General features: G+C 36.4%; 1 protein-coding gene across 3 annotated transcripts; it reads right to left on the bottom strand.

The window, feature by feature from the left end:
• On the bottom strand, window positions 1–23,844 carry LOC113698759 (DNA topoisomerase 3-alpha). Of its 3 annotated transcripts, XM_027218694.2 has the most exons (24): window positions 23,256–23,839; window positions 22,670–22,848; window positions 22,508–22,580; window positions 22,057–22,179; window positions 21,793–21,914; window positions 21,629–21,701; window positions 21,420–21,536; window positions 20,720–20,803; window positions 18,438–18,617; window positions 18,183–18,311; window positions 15,709–15,783; window positions 14,416–14,505; window positions 14,185–14,289; window positions 11,577–11,611; window positions 7,721–7,850; window positions 7,212–7,264; window positions 7,038–7,137; window positions 6,453–6,491; window positions 4,492–4,570; window positions 4,270–4,341; window positions 3,239–3,322; window positions 1,495–1,659; window positions 939–1,059; window positions 1–379 (listed from the first exon to the last, which is right to left on the bottom strand). In XM_027218694.2, the coding sequence occupies exons 1-24, from the start codon at window positions 23,583–23,585 to the stop codon at window positions 160–162; spliced, it is 2,778 nt and encodes a 925-aa protein (XP_027074495.2). In that variant the 5' UTR covers window positions 23,586–23,839; the 3' UTR covers window positions 1–159. The 3 variants fall into 3 exon arrangements, with proteins under 3 accessions (XP_027074495.2, XP_071914411.1, XP_071914410.1); XM_072058310.1 differs by lacking the exon at window positions 7,721–7,850 and having other exon boundaries at window positions 4,492–4,565; window positions 23,256–23,844; XM_072058309.1 differs by lacking the exon at window positions 22,057–22,179 and having other exon boundaries at window positions 23,256–23,841.
• Between the last annotated feature and the right edge of the window lie 60 nt (window positions 23,845–23,904).

The following is a 23,904-nucleotide window of genomic DNA, read 5'->3' as shown; positions in this document are numbered from 1 at the left end:
TTTGTATCAAGTTCATCAAGTTTAACCACAAATTTCCAAAAGTTATGCTGGCAGAAGAATCTCCTGAAGTGAACACAACATTATACAGCATAAAAACTCGTACCTCTCATCATAAATTTCACCTTCTACAACTTCGTCTATGCAGACTTAACTTTCAATTCATCTCCCACGATTTGGACAGACGTTTGCAAAATGTGATGGATCACCACAGTTAAAACACCTGCCAGATATTGGTTCACCGGTAGCTGACACAAATGCAGCACCACTCGCACGCCCTCCCGTTCGACTGCCTCGACCACCTCTCCTGCTAGGGTTAGATGCAAAGCTTCTTGCATTTGCCCGAGAAACACTACTGGCTCCATTCATGCTATCTTCCCATCTGCATCACATCTTGACAATGTAAAGAACGAAACAATGGAAATCGAATTTATGTCCTATGTTGTCAAAAAAAAAAAAAGAATTATTTGTACACCTACGAAACAACCAATGAAAGCAAGACCTCATAAAAGAAGCATACATGGTTTCTTTTCTAAATATTTCAAATAATCAACTTATATAGGTACTTATTTATTGACAAATAAAATCTCAAATCATACATCCAGGCATTTCATGCCACCTAATACTAGCTTATCTAACCCCTTTATTGTGGTTTTTGTAATTTCTTCAGCACTTGGGCACCTTTTCAAGTGAACAGACCTTGTGAAAGACCACGACTATTAAATAACGCAAGAGAAAGCCAAACATATCAGCAATGCTGCCAAAAACGTGGGTTCAGATGTTTCTGACTGTGGAGTGACATGCTAGGGTTGCTCTCTGGTAAATACAGTTTTACTCATAAAATGGATAGGCTAAAGGATTGTACACAGACTAACAGCAGAATATGGTCATGGTAATTCAAGTCACACCCAAAGAATTTAATTAAATCTAACTTGACATACATAAAAAAGTTGCACCCCTGAGATTGACAAGAAAAGAACTTCCTCCCACGATTAGTTGCAGTATTAGCAGTCCGCAGAACACAAGGCTCCCCACATGAGTTACAATGTATTGAAGATTCTCCTGCATCATTAGTTGATGTATCAGTAGTAACCAAATATCTGAATGAGGCTCTAGATAGTGGTGAGTTCTTCAGAAACAAATTTTAGCTGTTCAATGGCAGGAACAAATAAAATCCCATGAGGAAGAAGCACAGCTCATGATCTGTTCTTTTATTTATTTTTTTTTGGAGTTTAATGGATTGAAGTGCAACTTCTGCAAGAGACTCAAGATGACATAGATATTACAGATCCTTCAAAATTTAATAACCAGTTCCCTTTCCAAGGACAGTTATTACAGATGCTTGGAAATTACCAAAGTTCCCCAGCTAAGACAGTTGGGGTACCCATTTGCAGGTTAACTAGCATGATGTGATGGCATTGCTACTTGAAAGGTACCAAAGAAATATGAACAGATAAATACATGAGGTTAATTAGAGAAAGTAGTAAATTATCAAACCATTTGGTGGATTAGTTTCCTGGTTTCTAGCAGTATGACTACGAGAAGGTTGTGAAGGACAAAAATCTGAAGAATGTCCTGTTTGCCTACAATATACACAAGCCATCCGCCCTCTGGAACTACTTCGCTGAGCACTGTTAGATGATGTAGCACCCTGTCCCCTACCTGGCAAAAGATGTATAAATAGTCAATTAGTAAAATCATACCAAACCAACCACAAAATGAAGTCCAATATATAATTGCCATCTTTTACACAAATTCTTAGCAGTCCTTGAAATTTATAGATGTTCCAGACAAAATAAAAAAATCAGTAGCATGGTGAAACCACATTCAACTTCAGAGTTCATAGGACGTTTCACGCTTCAATAGAATTGTGAAACGAAGACAATGGACTCATTTAAAACAAGAATGGTTTGAGGCTAGGGTTCCAATGAAATGGAGGCAACCAACAAAGTTTCTCGAAACAGAATACACATAGATACTAGTAAGTACATGTTGAATACAACTTTGTTGACATGGCACAATTTGCAAAGCATCACCTTGAGGTTAATGTAGGAGATTAAACTTGATTTGACATATCAAGTGACACATGCCAGCTGGGTTGCAGACTCAGCTCATCACTGTCATCTTACCACAACTGGCTCCTTTTGCCGGCTAACAAAACCATAAAGTGTAATTCCGGTTTTGAGATGTTCGGCCCAATTGCCATTATTATTACATATTGCACAGCAGAAACTGGCCCAATCAAGACCAATGGTATTCCTTTACTATCTTTGGTCGTGAGAATCATGTCCAGGCCAGATTTGCAAAGCCAAAACTTTTTCACTCTTTGGTATAAGCACAAACTGTGGACTAGATTACAGGCTAAATAGACTCAACTTCTAACATAAACATTCTTAACGGAAGTAAAATTAGAAAATTTATTGATAAATATTCCAAATATTTGTGACTGACTAAAAATAAGCTATTCTCATGTATTTAATAGGAAGCATTTACTGAATTTGTCTGGGTAAGAACAACATCCTGTCACCTTTAGAATATGCATTATGAGATACTGAAAATCAAGATTTAGATCAATTTGCTTTACTTCAATAATTCTTTCATTCTTGTTAAGCCAGATATATTAAACATAGTCTATGTGACATTAAATGTTTTATTTTTATTAATTTCAACAAAAAACCATGAAATTAAATCCATATTGACGAATATGAAGTACCAAAAACGTTGCTAAAAAACTAGCAGTCAAATAGTCTTCTTCTGTCCTAAGTAGGTTGATATGCAACTATTGAACTGCCATAACTTGTTTACTTTTGAAAGAAGACTTCTGAATCAATTCAAGTAAAAGATACAAAATTTCATGGTTATATGCTTATTCAACTCTAAAAGTCACGTTGTTGAAATATGTATGTTAGATCCAAAAGCTCAGTAAGTTTGATTGTCACGAATTCAATATCTAGACCAAGGTTGACGGGGATCTCCATGTCTCTGAATCTCTGAACTGTTTCAGCATTTTCCAATTCTAAAATGCTCTCAACATGTCAGACACAGTAAAACACACTCAATGCCATGACACTATAAACTAGCAGGGATGCTTTTGTGTGCAATAAAAGATTTACTAATTGCCGTGTTCAAAACCTCATGCTTCCAAAGAGGCTGGGCCAGTTCTAACCTCATGATAGCTATCATATCAACTAATCCATGCACAATTACATTTAGCCGCATAAAATCACCACCGAAAACATACCAGAAACGCTGGAAGCAGTGCGAGCCCCAGTTCCACAAATTTCCACCAGTTGCCTTAGAGTATCATCACAACCCCCAATGCAACCTGAAAAATGAGATCCAATCATCAAAATTTTTCCTCATTCCAAAATCTTCAAATGCAGAATGACTCGTTCAGTAATTCCAGTAATCAATTACATCAATGCATGTGCAAATGTAAGCATAGCTGTGGATATATCATATAAGCATAGCATGCGTTACATTGAGCATGATGAGCACTACAACATAAGCAGGCTGTGTGTATGACCAGCCTATATGGTAATGAAAACAAATAAGAAATCAGCTTTATCTATTAAGTTCAGTTGCATCCTTACTTTGCAGTCCAAAGCTTCCAACAAAACCATGCTAACTAGAGACTCCAAGTTGGACAAAAGAACCAAAAAAAAAGCAAGCAGGATGGAGAAACTTCCATTCTCAAATGCTTCAGCATTGATTGATCTAAAATTATTAATCTCATGTGTCCCGTCTCTGATGACTAATTTTCAACTATTTAGCATTATTAAGCTGGAGAGTTCTGCAACCTATTTCATGCCAATATGTCGTTTGCAAAATGAAGACTAAGTTGAGGTCTTAAAGTTTACAAGCCTTGGGAGTATGAACTCACTGGGCAATAACTTACTTGAACAAGTATGTCATCAGTATGCATCTCTCATATATTGAGGCACTTTATACATCTATAATAACGGGAAGCTAGACAAAGAGTGGAAACCTAGTAGGTTAAGAAATGGATACATGCTCATGCCAAATTTGCAAGAAGATATTCCCAGTATCCAAGATGGCATGACAGATTAGAAACAGAATAACTCAACCTGAACCATACATTTGCCTCTAAAAATGGTCTGCGTTAAAGTGGAGATCCACACAAAGCATTAATTGACCGCCATATCATGAAAACCAAACTTCAAGACTATGTAAGCACTACAAAAACAAATGAAGCGACAAAAATATAAGATGGTTGGTGTAAATTGAAGTTTTCTTCAAGTCTAAGGCTACCTAAATGATCAACATTGTAATTTGGAGGTATTTCTAGCCGACGAAATTTGAACTGAATCTTGAAAACTGGTCCTGCAAATAGTGATTAAATGTCAGTTTACATGTGGAATATTCACTATGAAATGTGAATCTACAGCCAGTTTTCAATGAACAGAATCTGACAAAAAAACTAGTTACATACTAGAAGGAACATAATAACTACAAAAATAAATGACAACTGACCTGGAGTGCAGATACCACAAATATCGTGGGTAACAGCTGCTTGGGATATTGACCCTGGAAGCCAAACGACATTCCTACACTGAGCATTCAAACAGACAAATTACTCGAGAGTACAAAAACCATATCATGAAGCTCTTTGGTGGAACTATCAACTATCTATAGACATAGACCTGTCTTCATGCTACAATGATGAAAAGAAAGAAATAATATATTATGGTAATCATCAAATGGTGAGAAGATGATCCTTCTGTTTGCTTTTCATATGAAGTCTGAGTACCATCTATGGTCTAACATGTTTTTTCTTTTCCAAGTACCTCCATGTCAGTAAAAAACCATCAGCTCACAGACACTGTGACTAGAAAATAGCTTCACTTAGCCCACCTTTTGTGTCCATTTTCTTATCCTACGTACAAGTCAACCTAAATCTGCTTTCACTTAGCCCACCTTTTCTGTCCATTTTCTTGTCCTACGAACAAGTCAACCTAAATCTGCCCATACATAGAGTATGCCTTACCTACAAGTTTAGATAAAGTAGCAATTCCTTTCATATTAGCTGAGACTTGCCAATTAAGAAACTAGAATTCTAGTGTAATTAATATGCCAAAATCCATCTCTATCTTTAATGGGAAAACCATACATTTACTATAGTAAGTTGTCAGCTTCTGTCATATACAGATAACTCTGCTCTACAATTGCAGTTTATGACCATTTCTGTTAACCAATAAAATGTAATATATGGCAAATATTACAGGCATGAAAGGAGCAAGACAGTTCTGGTGGGAGATGGAGGTACTATCTTCTTAACCACTCATACAAGTTTGAAGACTTGGGCCACTTAAGGGGGAAAAAAATGAAAATCCTTCTCCTTCCAATTATTCCATTCTATATTTGCTTTTCCTTGATTCTGGGGTTGAATGATGTTAAGGCCGTCAGATGCCAAATCAACCAGCAGATATCTGTAGTGCATAGCTCTAGAGAGAATCTCTGAAAACTGAAGTACAAGGTCCAAGTTATTCGACAGATCATATGATCACCAAAAACTACTTAGCAAAAAAAATCAACCCAACTACCAATAATGTATTGGCCTGTTGTCCACCTAGTCTCCTAATCTTACATGGATTCATACTCAAATATTTTCATCTTTCAGCTTCTGTCCAATACCTGCCATATATCTCCAAAGCAGTCTACTTATCAACCCGCTCCCAAGCTATGACAAGCAACTTCATTTTTTCCTTCCCCTCTCTTTTACAATTTTCCCTACGTCCTTCCATACTTGGCTGCCTCTCTACTTTCATTTCTGTTTATTTTTCCTAATCTAACTGCCTTTGAGTTCCTCAATATTCCTTCCTGCAGGGAAGCCTTTCCCACCATTTCCCAACCACCTTTAGTCATTACCAGCCATACTCAAGCAAGCAAGACTCACAAACACAATTAGCCAAGCCTTTAACCATCATGAAGACAAAGCTGCATAAACATGCACATGTCCAACAGGGGATAGTAGTGACATAACCAAGGGATAGCAGTGGCATGGAGAGATCCTGCGCAGATGTCCATCCCAGGGAGTTCAAAATGGATGTTAGCAGCTTCAAAAGAGTGACATTGTTTTCTGGAGGAGGCTTGATGTAGGATATGGTAAAGGTAGACTAACACTAGGAGGCGAAACAGCTGCTTCAGAGGACTGTTTCAATCTGGAAAAGGAAATAAGTGATGGGTTGGGGATTCTTATATTTTAGGGTTTATTTTTGGCATCTAAAAGAATCTAAATATGCTAACACTTATGAAAGGAAACATCAGGCATCAATTAAATCTGACAAATTTTATCAACAACCCTAATTACCAGACATGAATTTATCTAGTCTCTCTGGGTTTTTCTCCACCTAACTGTTTAAATAACTAAAATGACTGCTAGAAAGAAAATTTGTAAAGTAATATCACCAGCATCTAAGACAAGAAGCCCTCACCTGTGGGAATCCCAAGCATCCAACCATGAAATGTCCATCCTGCAAAGAAAGAAAACAGAGATTCCTTTAACGTAACACAAAAGATACTAATTCTGAAAATTTATCAAGCATAACCAGTAATAGGAAAAGTCAAAATGTTATAGCCATTTTATTGAAAATTAGTTTTTAAAGAAGGAAAACAGAGATTCCAGTAGTGTAATGTGGAAGATATTAATTCTGAAAATTTATTAAGTATAACCAGTAATAGGGAAAGTCAAAATGTTATAGCCATACTATTGAAAATTAGTTTTACAAAAAAAATAGTTGCCATGGGATAAAGGGGGGCTTAAATGTGATAGAAGTTGGTTTCATAAATTAAAGGAGAAAATTTTGCTTTGTAATGGTGGTAATATATCTTACTATTTTAGATAATATACTTTTAATTGAGGGCCAATCAAACACCAAATGTAAGGTCAAGGGGATGAAATGATGGCATTATTACTTCAGAATAACATAAAATGAGATGACAAAGAAAACTGCTGAAAACAAGAAACATCTTATTAGTCATCAGATGGACAGCATCATGCAACAGATACAAGAAATTACCGGTTTTTGCTTAAGCACCATATCTGATTCATGGCAAATACTGCATTTGCGAACAACATCTCCACCTGTATTGTGCTGATTGTCATTGGATCTATTTGACCTGCATAATAAAGCACAGATTGCTCAGCTGGTGAAGCACACTGTCCAACCTATCAAATGAATTTATCATTTGACCTCTCAAAGAATATTGCCATGGCTTCAAAGAGCTTTCCTTTGTTTGCTCGGGCCTGTAAAGATTTTGAGTAAATAAGTTACATGTTTCAAATAGCTTTCAATATTTTTAGAGAGAGAGAGAGAGAGAAAAGTAACATCTTCAAATATGTACACAGACCAATATTTCTGATATATTTCTAATATTACGATTGAAAAATGCTTCTTATGTCCAGTGTCCGTTGTAATTTTTTAATTCAGAGACAGATTGGCTGATTTCTTAATCAGAGACCTTGATCACACAGTCCAGATAGCCAAAATCGATGTTTCATTGGAAACTTACAGATAATGAAAAATGGACCATCTCTTTGATGCAGAATAAACAATAGAATTATAGAATCCAAATTATATACATAATGAAAACAATTGATAAGTCCATCATAGGCGAAAAAAGAATACAGCACAGCAAACTATATAAACATTGTGACTTGTCAAAGTTTGCAAAAAGAAGGATGCTGTAGGTACAAACATACATCTATAAAGCATGCTTTCATCTGCTGCAAGCAAGTTTCCAAAACCTCAGTTTTTCTCTTGGTCCCAATGCTAACTGCTTTCATATCAGACTCCATCATAGCACGCAGGTATGGTTTCCATAATTCATAACTGCCAAGTACAATACATTTCATCATTACTTTTCATTATAACTTAAAATTTGTCTGTATATCTTAGACATCAACATTTTCATCTGTACAACAGAGACATGCATGCCCAAGTCTAAAGCCAAAGCATTCACATGCCTTTCTATAATAGTGCCAGAAAAAATGTCCACTCGCCTTTCTATAATAGTGCCAGAATTATGTCCATTTTCCATAAATAATGGTTTGTGATGTGACTTGTAAGTACTTGTGTATCCCCACATTTTGTCCACTTTCTAGAAGAAGTAATGTAGTGGGCCTAAAGTTTGCATATTTCACTTTTTAAGTATATACATCATTTCAAGACTTCCATGATTAAGAATCTAGAATTGAAACCAAGAGAGTAGCATGTAAAATGAAAATTAGAGAAAATATCTTGATATTCCTTACTTCATTCTCAATAGTACAACAAAGACATATATACAAGTATAGAATAACCTAAATCCTAAAATCAAACTTATTATTTACAACCTAAAATCAAGCTATCCCACAAATCAAATTTTGCACTTCAATTAACAAATCTACTTACTATATTACAACATAAAGGTTTAAGAAGTCTGATGCAGGAGCATCATTTCACTAAAGGCACATTTTATCCTAACAGCAGATCCTAATTACCCGTTCTCAGTGGGCATGGCCATAGCTGGCATCTATTTTCTCATGCTACAATTTGACTGCAAGAATATACAACCTCATAGAGCCTTGTCAATGTAGAAAGGAAACTCAAAAAAATTGCTTCTCAGGAAAAGCAAGTTAAAGGTGGAAGAAAGAGGTTAAAAAAAAGGTGGATAAATGGTTGGTTCTAGAGCTTAATTTTTGTTGTGAGAACTTAAAGTTTTTATTAGAGTTTGATACATGTGCAGGAAAAATGAAGGAAATCAATTCCCGAGTGTCCTAAATGATTAAGAAAGTCTCCTTTCCTTTTCATCATTCAAACACACTCAATAAAAGTTGAAATCCCACAATTTCTGGTTTCAACAGTCAGGTTAAACATATAAAATTGATTCTATGAAAAGTGAATCAAGTGCAAATAATAGAAATCTTTTAACTAGATTCTAAGTTAAAAAAGTTTCAGTTGCATACTTGTAGCACAAATTTTATAGCCCTTTGGCAGAAATCTTTTAAGAAAAAGTTTCAGTAGCATACTTGTAGCACAAATTGTATAGCCCTTTGGTATAAAACTATTAATTCTAATCTTGCAAGTACAATGAGGCAGCTACCAAGGAAAAGCCATATGTACTACAGAACCTACGAAAGAGCTAACATGTCCAATCCAGGAAAGAGGGGTACAACTTTCAGCCAATACTCAAGTAGCAACACAGATAAGATACATAAGAAAATGAAAATTCACTGTCAGTTTTTATCCTTTCACCTCTCTTTTTCACAATTTGGCTTTGACAAAAAAATGTCCAACAAAACAAAATAGACTAAACTAAAACAAAATAAAGTTCAGAGAGAGAGAGAGAGAGAAGAGATGATCTCATGAGTACGAAAAATCAGTTGCAGAAGTCATGTTTCTACAAATAAATTATTAGAGTCATGGAAAGTTTACATTCATGTATGTTGTAACTTTACAGAGTCAAAACAACAATCCACAAATTTGTTGTAAGATATAAGATATATGAACATAATTCTTAGTGCGATACTTGCAGTGGAGATGACTCAAAGGCTGCTCCCTTTTATACACTTCAGGTGTTACTTAATAACGACAAGAATTACTATTGGTGATTGTAAACCTGCAATCAACAAAGCTTTAGAAAGGATCAAGTGATGGTCAATGAGAAGGATGAGCTGTGGAGGTAGTTTGCAACGAGCAAAATTAGTCTTGCATGTCCAGGTAAATAGCAGCAGAATTTCCGAAGGCTGCTCTTAAGAGAATGGAAGGATTGTACAAAATTTCATTATGATCTGGAGAAGAATATAATAACTTTGGTGGCCAAAGAAAACTCGGAAGATGTGCAAAGTGCATGGGCTAATAATCATGGTTGTGGGACACATCTGTGATCCTAAAATATGTTTCCCATATCTGTAGTAGAACAGATCAAATGATAGATAAACTATTCGCAAGAGGCAGTAGTTTTTGTTCAATCAAGATAAGAGCTTATAATTCTCAAACCTTGAGGCAGGTGCTACAGCTAAGTGACTCAATTGGACTGATCTGTGTTGATGTGGGGAAGGGGTAGAGCTGCAAACAAGTTGAGTCGAGTCAAGCTTTGGCCTAAACGAGCCGAGTCTCGACTTAATTTTATCAAGTTCGAGCTCTCAATATAAAGCTCAAGCTCGACAGAGCTTAAAAAAATAAATAAAACAATTATTTTATTTTTTAAAAAATGAAAAAAATAATAATTTTTCTTAACAAATAATAAAATATTAGGAATATATATGTAATTTCACTATTAAAATAAAAATAAAAAATATAAATATATAAAATTGAGCCGGCTCGCGAGCTAACGAGCTAAGTATCTTTGAACTCGAGTTCAAGCTCGAGCTCGATGTTGACCAAGATCGACTCGAGTTGCTCACGAGCGGCTCGACTCATGTACAGCCCTAGGAAGGGGAATATGCTGTTTTCTGATATATTAACTGTTTCCTTCCCATCCTCTGTTGCACCTATATTCCAAAATTCACATGACAGCCTTTGGAGTGCTAAGCAAAGATCAGGTTAAGGTTGCTGCAGTCATTGATCAAGAAACCATGAACTCGTCTTCTAGAAGAAGGAAAACTGATGAAGTCCAGCAACTCAAGGACAGCACTCCTTTAAACTCTCTCCTTAAACCTGGAATAAACGATGATCTTGGACAGTTCAGATCAGAAGGGGTTCATTTAGCAGTTTAATCAGCTATTAAGGTTTTTAGACATCAGTGGGGTTTTATGTGGCTTCAAATAAGCCTGTATGCAAAACGAAGCACACAATCATTTGATTACTCTGCAGGAGGCAAGATAGATTGAGGAGCTTCAAGTATCAAGTTTCCACTTCAATCTATCATGTAAAAGGGATAATTAATCCATTAATCATGTATTCTCTGCTTGTCCTGTTTCTGCACTTGTTTGGCAGACAATTTGAAGATAATGCTTCATCTATAAAGGAGAAGATTAGGGAAGAATGAAACTGCAACATGTGACCCAACACTTCACAAACCAATACCCACACTCTACCATGTTCTGAGGTTACTGAAAACATCCTTTCCAGTAGTGGCTATTCTGCACATTATCATCCATGATGTAAACAGACAGCTGCAAGCTGCAAAGGAGTTCAGAGAACAAAAGAAATATGGGAGTTTCACTGGCTGGGGATTTGAATCTAAATACCCATAAAGAATTTTTTCTACATTTAGTAGGAACTGCAGTTTGGTATGGGTATAGGAGTTGGTGTCTTTTCTCAAAGTGATATCCTTTCTTGTGTGTACTTCAGTGCAGATACCAATAAGTTGAACACTCAACCAAGGACTCTTTGTGATTACTCCTTATTCTTATGCCAAAAATAAATTATAATTATGGTTTCTAAAGATTGGATGATGCAAAGTGTAAAATAACAAAATAAAGTCAATAACTTTTCTCATGTCCAAGAAATAAATCATAAGATTCAGATATATCATACAATCTTTCATACATCTAACCTGCTTGATATTAGTGGGGTAAAATTCATCGCTGTGTCTAAGTAATTTAATAATACAGTAGATCAGTAATTACTCACCCCATGTCATCGTACCCCATGACTAGTGCCTCCCCCTGAAAAAGAGGACAGGAACATCTGGTTAGACACTAATCCAAACAAAATGCGGTGCTTTTTATTTCCACATAAATTCGTGAAACATTCAGAAGTCTAACAGAAATGTGGGAGTTAGAAAATCCACAGTTTATTTCAGAGAGAAAGGAAATGGAAGGATAAGTTGTTTTTTCTTTTGGCTTGACTTTTGAGGAGGGAAAGGGAGGGATTAGGTGTAGTTGTTTTGTGCCAGTTACTTTCCATCTATAGAATCCTTTGTTTCCTTGTCAACAGCTAATGTAACTTTTCTTCAACACAATCTTCAGACCACCCTAAACCTAGTTTCTTCATTGCACATCTGCAAATTTTGAGTGATAGCAGTTTTAATTATTTAACCAATCTCCACCCCCCTCCCCCTCAAAACATATTAAAAAAAATGCTAGATGAAAAGTATTGAATTCATTTTGGTACATTATCACTTTACTTGACACTGAAACAATGAGTACCAAAACAAACAAACAACAAACCAAGGATAGGTTAAAGTTCAACACAGATGCTCACAAATTAGACTTGTTATGGGCAAGAATGTAACTAAAATACAGTCATTTCCTTTCCTTTCCTAATTCAAAAAATATATCCGTATTTCCTCTCTTCCTTCCATATTTAATCCAAACAAAAATTGATGGAAACTGCTTTCCCATACTCCCCATTCTTTCTCTTTCACTAGAGTCCCTTCCTTTCCTTTCCTTTAATTGAAAATGTGCCTTAACGGGATCGAAGTCATAATATTCAAGACTCTGCTACACGAGCCTTATGTATTCCAAACTATATAGATGAAATATCCATTTTAGATTAACATTGTGGAACAAATTAAGGATTTAAGGAACTTAATCAGATTCAAGTTTCACTTTGAAGATGCGTCATTTTTTATTCTTCAATTTTCCTATTGAAGGAAGGTGCACGAGTTCAATGCTACAAATGCAAAATGAAGGAGAGAAGCTAGGCGTTGGCATCTAAACAATTTGCGTTTTGTGGGGGCAAAGATTTTCATATACAAAATTCATGAGGGATCTCAAATTCCTAAGAAATTTGGGGATTGGGAGGTGTGGATTGGCCCTTATTATTCTTATGCACCTATATCGAGGGACACTTTGATCTTCTAGAAGGGAGGAAAAAATTTTGTACAAAATCTTGAGTGGACGCCCCTGTGTGCAGCCCACCCAAAATCTACCAGCAAACTTTGGACTCCTCATTTAATTCAGTACGTCTCCTCACTAAGACCTTGTATTATCATCACTACTAGGTAAAGTCATTAAGCACCTACCTTACTAATTAAAAAAGCAGGTGGCACATCTCTTCATTCATATGTCTCATGCAGTTAACTCCATGACTAACAACTGTAAAATAATTTGTTACCCCTACACCTGATTTTAAATCATCACGCTATATGTAGGACAATGGAAAGAAATTAACAAGAATAATCTTAAATATCTAATCACAACACCCAAAAGAAACAATTACAGATACATTTTCCATCTACACTCCATTCCATGATTGTGAAGCAATCACTCTCATCAAGCAAGAATAATCTTGTAAATAAAAGGTTTTACTCTATCAGCGGTTGATGTCCTAAAAAAAAGTTCAAAACACCCAGCAGCAAATATCCCCAACTCCACGTGGACGGAGTATGGCAAAGGATGATGATCCAACTATAGTATTCCATGATGGTACAGAAAATTCATTGCCATGAAATGATTATGCATATATCTGACCCAAAAACCCAAAGAACATCCAAGATTTCAGTGACAGAATTCAGTCCAGTAAGGATGCTAAAAGCAAAGGTGCATACATTCCTAGAGTCCCTGCCGTTTTCTTTCTCTTTTCTCCTCTCCTTCCTTAATTTGATATTGTCCTAAGCCTTGGTTAGAATTTTACAACAGGGAGGGGATTGAGATGAGGATGCTGGGGGGGGGGGGTGAGGAATGCCGGGGTATTTGGCAAATTGAAAGGGAAGCAGGAGTTGGCATATAGAAAATCCCTCTGCATTACAAGGGAATCCACAATGTCGACTATATGCATCCTACAGAAAATATATTCAAAAGCTTATAGATCACAGAGACCTGAGTTTACCAGAACAACATCTAGAGCTATATTCCGCATATCCAAAGCTCTATGTGTCCATGCTATTTTTTACTTGAAGTTGACTGCTACTCATTTCCTTTTTTTCAACCTAATGGTCAATTGCTTTTATTCTGTGTTTACTACCCCTTCTCTGGGGTTTCAGGGAGCACCTGGAGGCTTGAAAGTTAATCTCAAGACTCATCTGAATGTTATTATATTACTTTGATCTTTGCATGGTTTACTTTGTTTCCTTTCTGGGTACTAACAGTAATGCTTTCAGCTGGGATGGGAAAGATTGGAACCAACAGTTTTGTTGGTGGCTAAAGCCTATGCTGTGTCATTCACACTGAAGGCAAGCTTTTTTCACTTTCTCATTTGAAAAGTCTAAGCAAAATAAATGAGAGCTTATACCCAAAAAAGACCAAAAAAAAAAGTGACCAAGTGTATAAACTGAACAAATAGATAAACAGGCTACTAGATTCGTTGGGGAGAAACGAATATCTGGAGTTTTTATTGCATAATGTCGATCAAGCAACTTCTGTATGTGCTCATGCATCGTTGCATCTGTCCCAATGCCTGCCTAGAAAAGTAAAAGAATAAACACATCATCAAAATTCTATAGGCATGTTAAACTCTATATGACAGAAACTCAAAGATAAAACAAAGGACTGAGTATCCAATAAATCTAAATACACAGAGCCCACACCTTGTCCATACAGGTCAATAGATCTGCCTCACTTAAAAGAGGTGGTGGCCTAGTAACACCAGAATCAAGAGTCAATGTTGTTGGCATGAACTGCATTACATACAGACCAATTTAGAAAAAAGTCATTCATCCATTACATTTTTCCAAAATCAGTACTAACAGCAAACTGAAAATAAAGCATAAAGAATGAAATTGCATCTAACTTTTTTTTTCAGTATTATTTGCAAGTTTAGCCAAGATGTAAAACTACTGAATCAAACAGCCAACGTCTCAAACTTGGAAAATTAAACTTTCTCCTATACTATGGTTCATACTTTCTTTTCTTAATATCATGATATGATACTAGATTTCATCACATCAAAATTAACAATGATGGCATGAGTGAAAATTCCCTGTTCTTGGAAGATGGCACTCATAGGGTCAGAATTGATGTTTAACCCTCAATATTTCTTAGCCTTACATATTTTGTAGAGGAAGGAATCAGTTCTTGTTCTTTCCAATCACTTCTTTAGGCAAAAACTTTAAAATATGATTCTGGGGAGGGAGAGGGGGAGAGAGAGAGAGAGAGACTACATCCTTTTAAATGTATGTTAAAGTGATATATTCTAGCCCTGACCTCATTCATCTGCAAAAGCCAGAAACATATTGAACAAATTGCAAAAGATATCCTACTCAGTCAACAACCATGTAAAAAATTAATGTCACACATTTCTATATCCTAAAAAATTAAGCAAGAAAGATCCTATAAAACTTTGGATCACTTAATACTTCAACTCCCGCAATTCATATTATTAGCTATTTCTAAAGTCTTGCATTGACAAGTCCTACCTTAACTTCATGAAACAATATCAAGGTTAAAGCATCCACATGCAATGGCATAAGAACTCAAGACACCAAATTTGGTCCAACAGTATATTGACAATAGTATTATATGGAACCAAAGGTGGAGTGAGAAGTAACATGCTTGTGCATGTGCCAACAAAAGACCTTGAAAAGCCCCTTTTGTCCCTAGTTACTGTATTCCAAACTATCAGCATCTTTTCTGCAGTTATTGCATATTAATCAATCACAATATAATAAGTTCTCTTTCACTATTATAAAAGTTGTCACAAGGGTGAATAGCTACCAAATATAGCATAAGTAACAAATTATGAAAATAAACCTGGTTGATGCGCTGTACACGGGATGTGAACCAGATCGTTATGTAGAATGGAAACTTTATGATTGAAATGATTTCTCTTCTTCAGATACAATCAAAGATATAAATTAGCAATCAAAAGATCAGTAGCATACCTGTTGCCCCAAAGTGTATGTAGGGATCATTGAACCACCCCATGATTCAAATGTATATACATCCAAGTAATTTTTCTGGCAAACATGAAATACATTACCACAATTAACAAAGCAAAAATATACTGACAACACATGCACAAAAAGCAGCAGCAATTTAGAATGCATCTTTTATTTAGAATTGAATATACAAATGAATAGAAAGTGACAAATGCAAAAATATGCCAAAGAAGCTGGAGATACAAATTTTAATCAAAAGACTTGCACTTTGGTGTCATGTAGTAACAAAGAAAACATCTAGTAGGTTAATAGGGAGCTTAGAAATTTACAGCAAATCGGTAACATAATGCGATAACCCAAGAATTGACCAATAGCATTGAATTTTGTCTCAAGTAAAAGGAATGAATTGTAGGAGTAGAGATTGGCAACTTGAAATCTGTTCAAAAGTGCTCTAGTATATTATAATATTTTTCAGGGAGGAAACCAACTATCAAAAATTCTTCAAATGTCCATTATCTTCAAAAAGCTTCTCAACTTTCCTCATAAGATGAGTGCTTGGGGTAGAGACGATACAAAGCGGTGAATAGATTCAGCTTCTTATTAAATAATTGTCATCGCAGAAGTACCAAATCCACTATCAAGTATGGGTTTGAATCAACTAAAAATTCAAAAACCATAAAGGATCAAAAAGGTTCACATCCTTGAATGACTTCTCAAAACTTGAAATCACTGTCCTTCACCTTACTTCCTTGTTTCTTACCTCCCAGATCCAAAAATTCAGATAAAATGCATAATATTGACTGGTAAGACAGATTTAAACCCTTTGTGTCCAAGAACACAAGAAACGCTTCATGTGTCTTGACATAAAACCCCAAATACTAAGAGCAGACACCATAAACTTTTCTAGAACAGGATACTTCATCAACAAAGTAACCTTCTTTTCACCAACCACATCGGAGTTAATTTAGTCCCTTAAAACATATGATGCTCCTAGGTTTTAGCAGAGGAATCTCCAAAGGATAGAATTTTAACTCTGCAATAAAAAGAGAAGAAAAGGAGAACTGATTTCACTTTAATTACTTTATAGATAGAGGAACATGATTTATGATTAAAGTCTTAATCACAAGAGTATTTCCCCTAGTTCTTCTCTCCAGAATATCTTCATTTGAGTGCTCAATGCTTGTCTTAATTATGAACATTAAACCCCAAATAAAAAAAATACACTAGCTTGATCGGCAAAAATAGTTAATTTGACATCTCCAATTCTTGATCTTTAATTTTTCCAGCCTAGTCACAAACACAAGATTTTATGTTGAATTTTTGAGTTTGAAACTGAGGGACTTTAAAGAGAGAGCTCTTGAGCCCTTCTACACAGACTCAGATGTGGGGTGGAATATGGGTACACGTCTGGATATTCAATTTCTCAATCTTCATATAATTTGGGAATAGGGATACCGCCAATGAGCCAAATAAGGATACTGATGTTACACTATGCAAGACATACTTCCAAGTAGTCTACAACAGAAGTCATGTACATCTTATGGACAAGAAGTTAATGCCTGCTAATTGGCATTCAAGGAAGGAAAATCCACTCTTTTCAAGTAAATTTGGTATCTCAATAACTTTCTTGATGTATTAGGATACTATAGAGGCACAACTTCTAGATGAATGTCAAATAAGAAAGGCATATTAAAAGGCCCATTAAGAAGTGGCTATGATGCTATAAATCACCAGTTCGCAACCTAATCAGATCAGATTACAACGAGCTTTCTAATCCCAATCTCTCACGTGGTACATTTATCCTCTCATGTCAGCTGAAATTCTGAATTTTATGATCTTTGTCCACCTGACCTAAATTTGTCTTTTTTTTAATTCTCTATATTCATCTAGTCTGATTTCCTACCCAACAGTCAGAATCAAACACCATAAACAACCTAGGATCATATTTATCACTCCCATCATAAAATTTGTAGCATAGCCAAGCTTGCTAGTTATCTTGACACCCATGGCCTTCTCTGGGAGTGAAGTCAACACACCCAATGTAAATTGACCAAGTCAGGTACATATGCCAAACCTACATGTGTGTTTACAAAGGTCTGGTGGGGTAGGAGAGTCCTTGTAACATAGCTCTAGTCTTCTGTTCTCCATTGAAGCACAAATAGAAGAGCCCTTAAAATTAAATTGGCAGTTTACTGGATACTCTTCAAGCATCAAAATTTTTGACTGGTTAAACGTTTTGAAGCACATGGTTTTAAACATGCAAGGGAATGTGACAGTATCTTAGTGTGCAATTCATACAGTAATTCTGCAACATGCATTTTACTTTTTATCCATCAAAACAAGCTGAAATCCGCAAATCCTTAAATAAATATAAGTTTGATTTGTTATTACACAAGTAAGCAAACAAGCAGCACAGATGGTTAAGCTATATAATGCCAGACGGTACAAGCACCATGCGAATGCATCAAGAAACTCACCGCATGTATCACCCTTCCGGATGAAGAGAACGCTTCACCAGCAATGTCAATTTCAACAGAAGTTTCAGCCGCTTTGGCTGGCTGAGAAACACAGGCTAGAAAATGCCGAACAACCAGTTCATACAATCTCTGTCAGAAAAGCATGTATATGAACTTAATATCCTCAAATGTGAAACAAAAATACCAGTTTATATGTTATTTATCTGCTAATTAGGAAGATTAACCGGTTAGCAGGAAGCAGTATTAATTACTAACATGGTGATCCCGACTCCATCCAGATTCACCAGGTGAAAATCTGGTAGGGTGAATGGGAGGATGGGCTTTGTCATCGTGTCTGCCACTACTAGGATTTCTCCAAAGCCCTGCTTCAGGGTTCAACAAAAGCTGAGCATATGAGCCCCATAGCGGATGCCCTTGTTGTTCAAAAACAATTGCCTGGAAATCACCAAAAAGGATTGTCAAAAGCCACTTGGATTGTAGAAGCCTTCTCAAAGTAGCAATGAAATATATCACTGGGGTTCGGCCCGGTGGCCAAGGTTCCAATCATGGGCCTGGCTGGTGGGGGTGGAGAACAGTTTTTTTTTGGGGTGGGGGGGGGGACAGAATAATGCAAGTAAAAGCAGCATTAGCATTAGTTAATCAACAAAAGCAAGATGAAACGGTATAATCTTCCAGAAAGGTTTATTCTAGCACATACCAGTGGTAGACTTGAACAATGTACAATATTTCATTTAACTTTTCAAAGTGAGGTGGTCTAACCTGCTAGCCATACCCTGACAGCTACATTATTTACATGACATGGTTTGAACTGCAGACATAAATAAACAATTACACTGCAATGCAAGCACCACAGACGGCAGAGGTTTAGAAGAAAATGTCTACTTGTAGGTTACCCACACAATTCACAAAGGTGAATTTCTCTTAAGAGTGTACTTTGCTCCTCACCTGATCCACCATCTAAATGCTTAAAAATATCAGAGTTCAAATCCTTTGTTTTTCTCCCCCTACTATAAAATTCTACATTACTGACCATGCTCAGGAGCTAATTGATAAGTGCTCCTCAATCAATTGCCTAGGGATCAGATAAAAGGCATCTTTTTCAGCTGGTGAGGAAGCTTGCAATGGGTAAAGCTGGAGAATCGATGTCACATCCAGTTACCTTTTATGTTACATGGAATTCTTAAGAGAGCTGCCAATCTTTTGCATTGGGCAGTCAGTACTTTGATTCCCCCAAAGGGGTTAAGAGGAGGCAACCAGTCTTGTAAACGTCATTTCCAATTTCACTTCTGCAGTTTTCTTCAGTTCTAAAATGAATATTTGCTGTGAAAAGCTAATGAAGTATGGATAGTTTTTTTTTTTTTTTGGGTTCTGTATGTACACAAAACATTTCATTTATTGGTATGAACTTGAGGTTTACATGCATATAACAAGTATCCAACTAAAATAACAAAATGAATCTGTAGTTAAACTACTACAAAGGAGAAAAATAACAAGTTCCAATGATCTGCCAAAATGAAGCTCAAACATATCTCGACGTAGCAATCACTAAGGGAGACAAGCTTACGAATCTTGCTTGAAGCAAAATGGAGCCTAGAGAAAATCAGTTGAACTTGATCACATACAGCTCATCTCAACTTTTAAACATCCCTGAACACCCTATGCACATTCTGATATCAAGTTTTGTATCATATCTACTGAAAATACTTTGAAGAGTCTTTGTACTTTGGACAACTATCGAGTGCCTTGACAAGAGACGTTTATTTAATACATGCAAATCAGGGAAAATCAATAGCTCTTGACATGAAGAAAATTTAAGAGCTCTATAATCCTTTGGACCAATATGCAAATAGACTGTAAAAATAGTGGATCTGAAATGAACATGGACCTAGGAAAAAGATGAAGAAACTTACGATGCTCCTTTTTCCAGCTATTAGTGACAAAAAGTGTGTAAGTTTATTCAACAAATGCTACCAAAAAAGTTAGCAATCTGCAATGAGAGTTTTATCATCTACACCACTGTAGTGGAAAAGAATGGTTTTAGTGCTAAAACAGGTATTATAATTCTCTCGCCAAATTCAAAATAGAGATGCACCCTAATTTCTTGTTTTCAAGCATTTGGGTAGCCTCATCCCACAAATATGGCTTTGAATGCAAATCAACACAAATATTGACCATGGGATCCTACTGGTTAAACTTCCAAAGCCTCTTTAATTATTGTTCCTCCTTTCAGCTGCAGTATCAGTAACAGTAGCAGCATCTTTTCCCACATTAACAGCTTCTCTCTCTCTCTCTCTCTCTCTCTCTCTCTCTCTCTTGCAGACATCCCTGCAAGCTTGCCTTGGCTTAGAAAACACTAGACAGACCTTAGTGACTTTCATCAATCAGAACACCGATGAAAGCTCACTAGCAAAGCATATATGCTGAATCCTGCATTGAGCAGTTTTGCTTATCGATTAGGCTACACATAAAATTTAACTATGTCACATCCCAATGCTAAGCAAATTACTTTGAGTTATCGTAAAGGAACAAATACCCACTCGCAAGTCAGTCTTCTCTGAGAAGCGGTCAGTCTCAGTACGAGGATAACTGATAAATCCAGCTTGGTACAGATCTTCTGCTACCTACAAAGTCAAGAAGATTACAAATAGAAGGACACCAAAAAAACAAAAAAAAAAAAAAGAGAAAAGAAAAATCAGGTTATTTTACATGAAATTTACTGTTTGAAAATCGAAAAAATTTCTAAAACAATCATGGTATGGGCAAATATCAGAATGAAATGATGGCTAAGTACTTTTGATCTATGATAGATGGTACACCATAATTTCAAGATGCCATTATGGCATTTCGACATCAAGAAATTTCAAGTGGAAAAAAATGCATAACCATGTTACTAAAAATGTAAAAACACTTAGCCCTAAGGTCGCCAATATTACAATGGACAAGAAGGAGATAGCATAACAAAAAGCTGAAGCATGATCACACTTATAAGACCCTACAGCAGAAAGGACTTTGACATTTCCATTTTCAATCTTTTGGAGATCATGGGTTGTGACAGTGTCAGTCTCAAAAAGGGACAGCTTCCACAGGATAGCATTGCATGATAAGACGAGACTGCATAAGAAAGCAGCTCTCCTATCATTTCTAGGATACATGGACACATAAAACATGAGCTAGAACTTTTAAAGAGCATCATGAAGGATGGAGAATTAACATTGTATATCAAATATGAAATATCACCTTCATGGTATGTGCAGGACTCATGTGAAAGAAACGAGATGCGCGCTTTTCAAGCTCAAGGGTACTCAAAGGAAGAGGAGGATATTTAAGTTTTTCTTGTTCCTTGATCTCTGTGACCTGCACAGAGAGAAAGTTGGTAAATGCCAAAGCCCATAATGCACGTCTGTTTCCAAACCAGCAGTGGTCTCACACAGTTAAATAATACTCACAGTGACAGTAGGTTCTTGGATGCACATTTCATAAACTATTGCTGCACATGTATAATCAAAGAAATGTCCCCGCCTGCAAAGCCACAACTTATGAAATTTGATAATTTCAAGCATACATCTCAACATAAAAATGTTAATAATGTAAGAAGATTTTAGAAGAGTACATCCACTTAAAGTTAGCAGTGCCTTCATCTGTGTTGTGCGTACAATTAATAGTCCAGAACTCTTCAGCCTCGTGTGACTGATTTTCCCAGTAGCGCTCCACGACAAAGCCCAATGTTGGAAACTGCAGTAAAGTAATGGCACATTGTAACTAACATACTCCAAAATTCTGTTTCATATCATGGACAGTGTGATCTGCTCACATTCACCAATTTATCTTCAACTATATCTACCAGTGCATAATAAAGGCATCATCTTGCGAGTACCTGACAGGGTCCATAGCTTATAACAAGATTCCTGTCATCTGTAGCAAGATTAATCATAAATGCATCTCTTAAAAACATGGTCTGAAAGCGAGTAAAAGAGGCACCAATCCGAAGGTCTATCTCCTGCAGAAAAGTTCCAGTTTAGCTCGCCTTTATAGTATCAGAACATAAACATGTGTCCAGCAAATTGTTAAATATGAAAATCCGTGCTAATAATCAAGCCAGAGAAAAAGATATAAAGTTTACATTAAAATGCTGAGGTGAACAGAACATAAGAAGGTAAAGGAACTCAAGAAAAAAGTTCAATATACTTGTAAAAGGTACATATATAAGTTGTTGACAGTAACAGCAGGAAAAAAAATAGAAAAGAAAAAAGGCCAGATCCTTAGTATTGAAAGGTATTAGCATGACATAGAGTTAAAGATCAACTAAGTTTTGAAACGATACACACTTGTCTTAGATCCACTGCATCAGCAAACAATTGATTGGGTCTGACAAGATTCTGCACTGAATTCTGAATTTCCCTGACCATCAAAAGGTTTTCAGCAAATAATCAAAACGGCCTTAAAGTCAGAAACCTGAGAAACTATTATCAGAGCAAGCAATCAGATACCTTTCAATTAATGCAGAGAAACGAGCCCTCCAGACATTAAGATTGCGATTTGCTTGTGTACAGACTTCAATCACCTCAAATGCAATATTTTCTCCTTCTCTATCACAATCAAGCCACAGGATAAGCCACTGGCACTTTCTAGCTTCTTCCTCCAGCGTCCTTCTTATATCTGATTTGTCCTACAATCATCCATGAAAGATACAACACATTTCACTATATGTACCCAGTGCATAATAATCTACATTCTTGCCCAGTTCTATCAACTAAGCTGCAGCAGATTACAAAAAAATCGGTACTTAACCGTAAAGATAAAAGAAAAAAAATTATATATCATACCATAGAAATCTATCATCGATCGTGCTAAACAAACATACAAGTCATTGATTATCAACTAGACCTCAACCCAATGCTCAAAACCAAGCAACTAACTATAACGTCCAACCAAAACAACACAATGTACTACACTCATCTGAATTGCTTGGAGCCTCCAAAACAAAGTTTCAAAAGACAAAATCAAGCAAAATACTTCATCGTTGACAAAAAAAAATAGCTAGAAAGTAGCCAACAAACAGAGCTAATGGAATACCTCAGGGACGAATTTACGAACAGGAGCACGGTAAAGATCGACGGGGTCACAAGAATGCCATCTTCTGAAGCGATCGTCGAAATCGAGCTCCATGAGATGACCTGTGACGGAGGTGAAGGACATATGGCAAGGCTGTCCATTGACGGTGTGATTGAACTCGAATATCTTATTGTATCTGGACCGTCCATCTCTTACCCTCAATCCTCCTTGCTGGTTCTTCGATAGGAATCCCGAAACTGCTTTGGCCACTGACGGTTTCTCCGCCACGTTCAGCACTCTTATTGCCCGCCCTCCGCTGCCGCCGCCGCCTCCGCCGCCGCCATAGGCCATTTCTGAGAGTGGTGAAGTGGAAAATCCGTCGGAGTTTTTTCCCGCCCCGCAGTTGACGTGGAGTGTCGAGGGAAAAAGCAAATTTTCTTTTTTTTTTTTTTCGACAGTCTGAATTGACTTTTACCGAAATTATAAACCTAATCCCAGAATTCTAGTTTTGAATAAATCGCGGCTGTGGGGTTAATTCCCCTTGGCACCCTTCAACTATACCTAAACTCTTATTTTAGTCCCTAAGTTCTAATGAGACATTTTAGTCCTCAAATGGTGTTGTCTCACTTAAGCAGAGGCTTAGTTTGAGAGTTTATGAAGGAAGAGAAAA

The sequence above is a fragment of the Coffea arabica genome, chromosome 7c, assembly GCF_036785885.1.
Source record: "Coffea arabica cultivar ET-39 chromosome 7c, Coffea Arabica ET-39 HiFi, whole genome shotgun sequence".
Lineage (NCBI taxonomy): Eukaryota > Viridiplantae > Streptophyta > Magnoliopsida > Gentianales > Rubiaceae > Coffea > Coffea arabica.
This window is presented reverse-complemented; position numbering and strand designations above follow the sequence as displayed.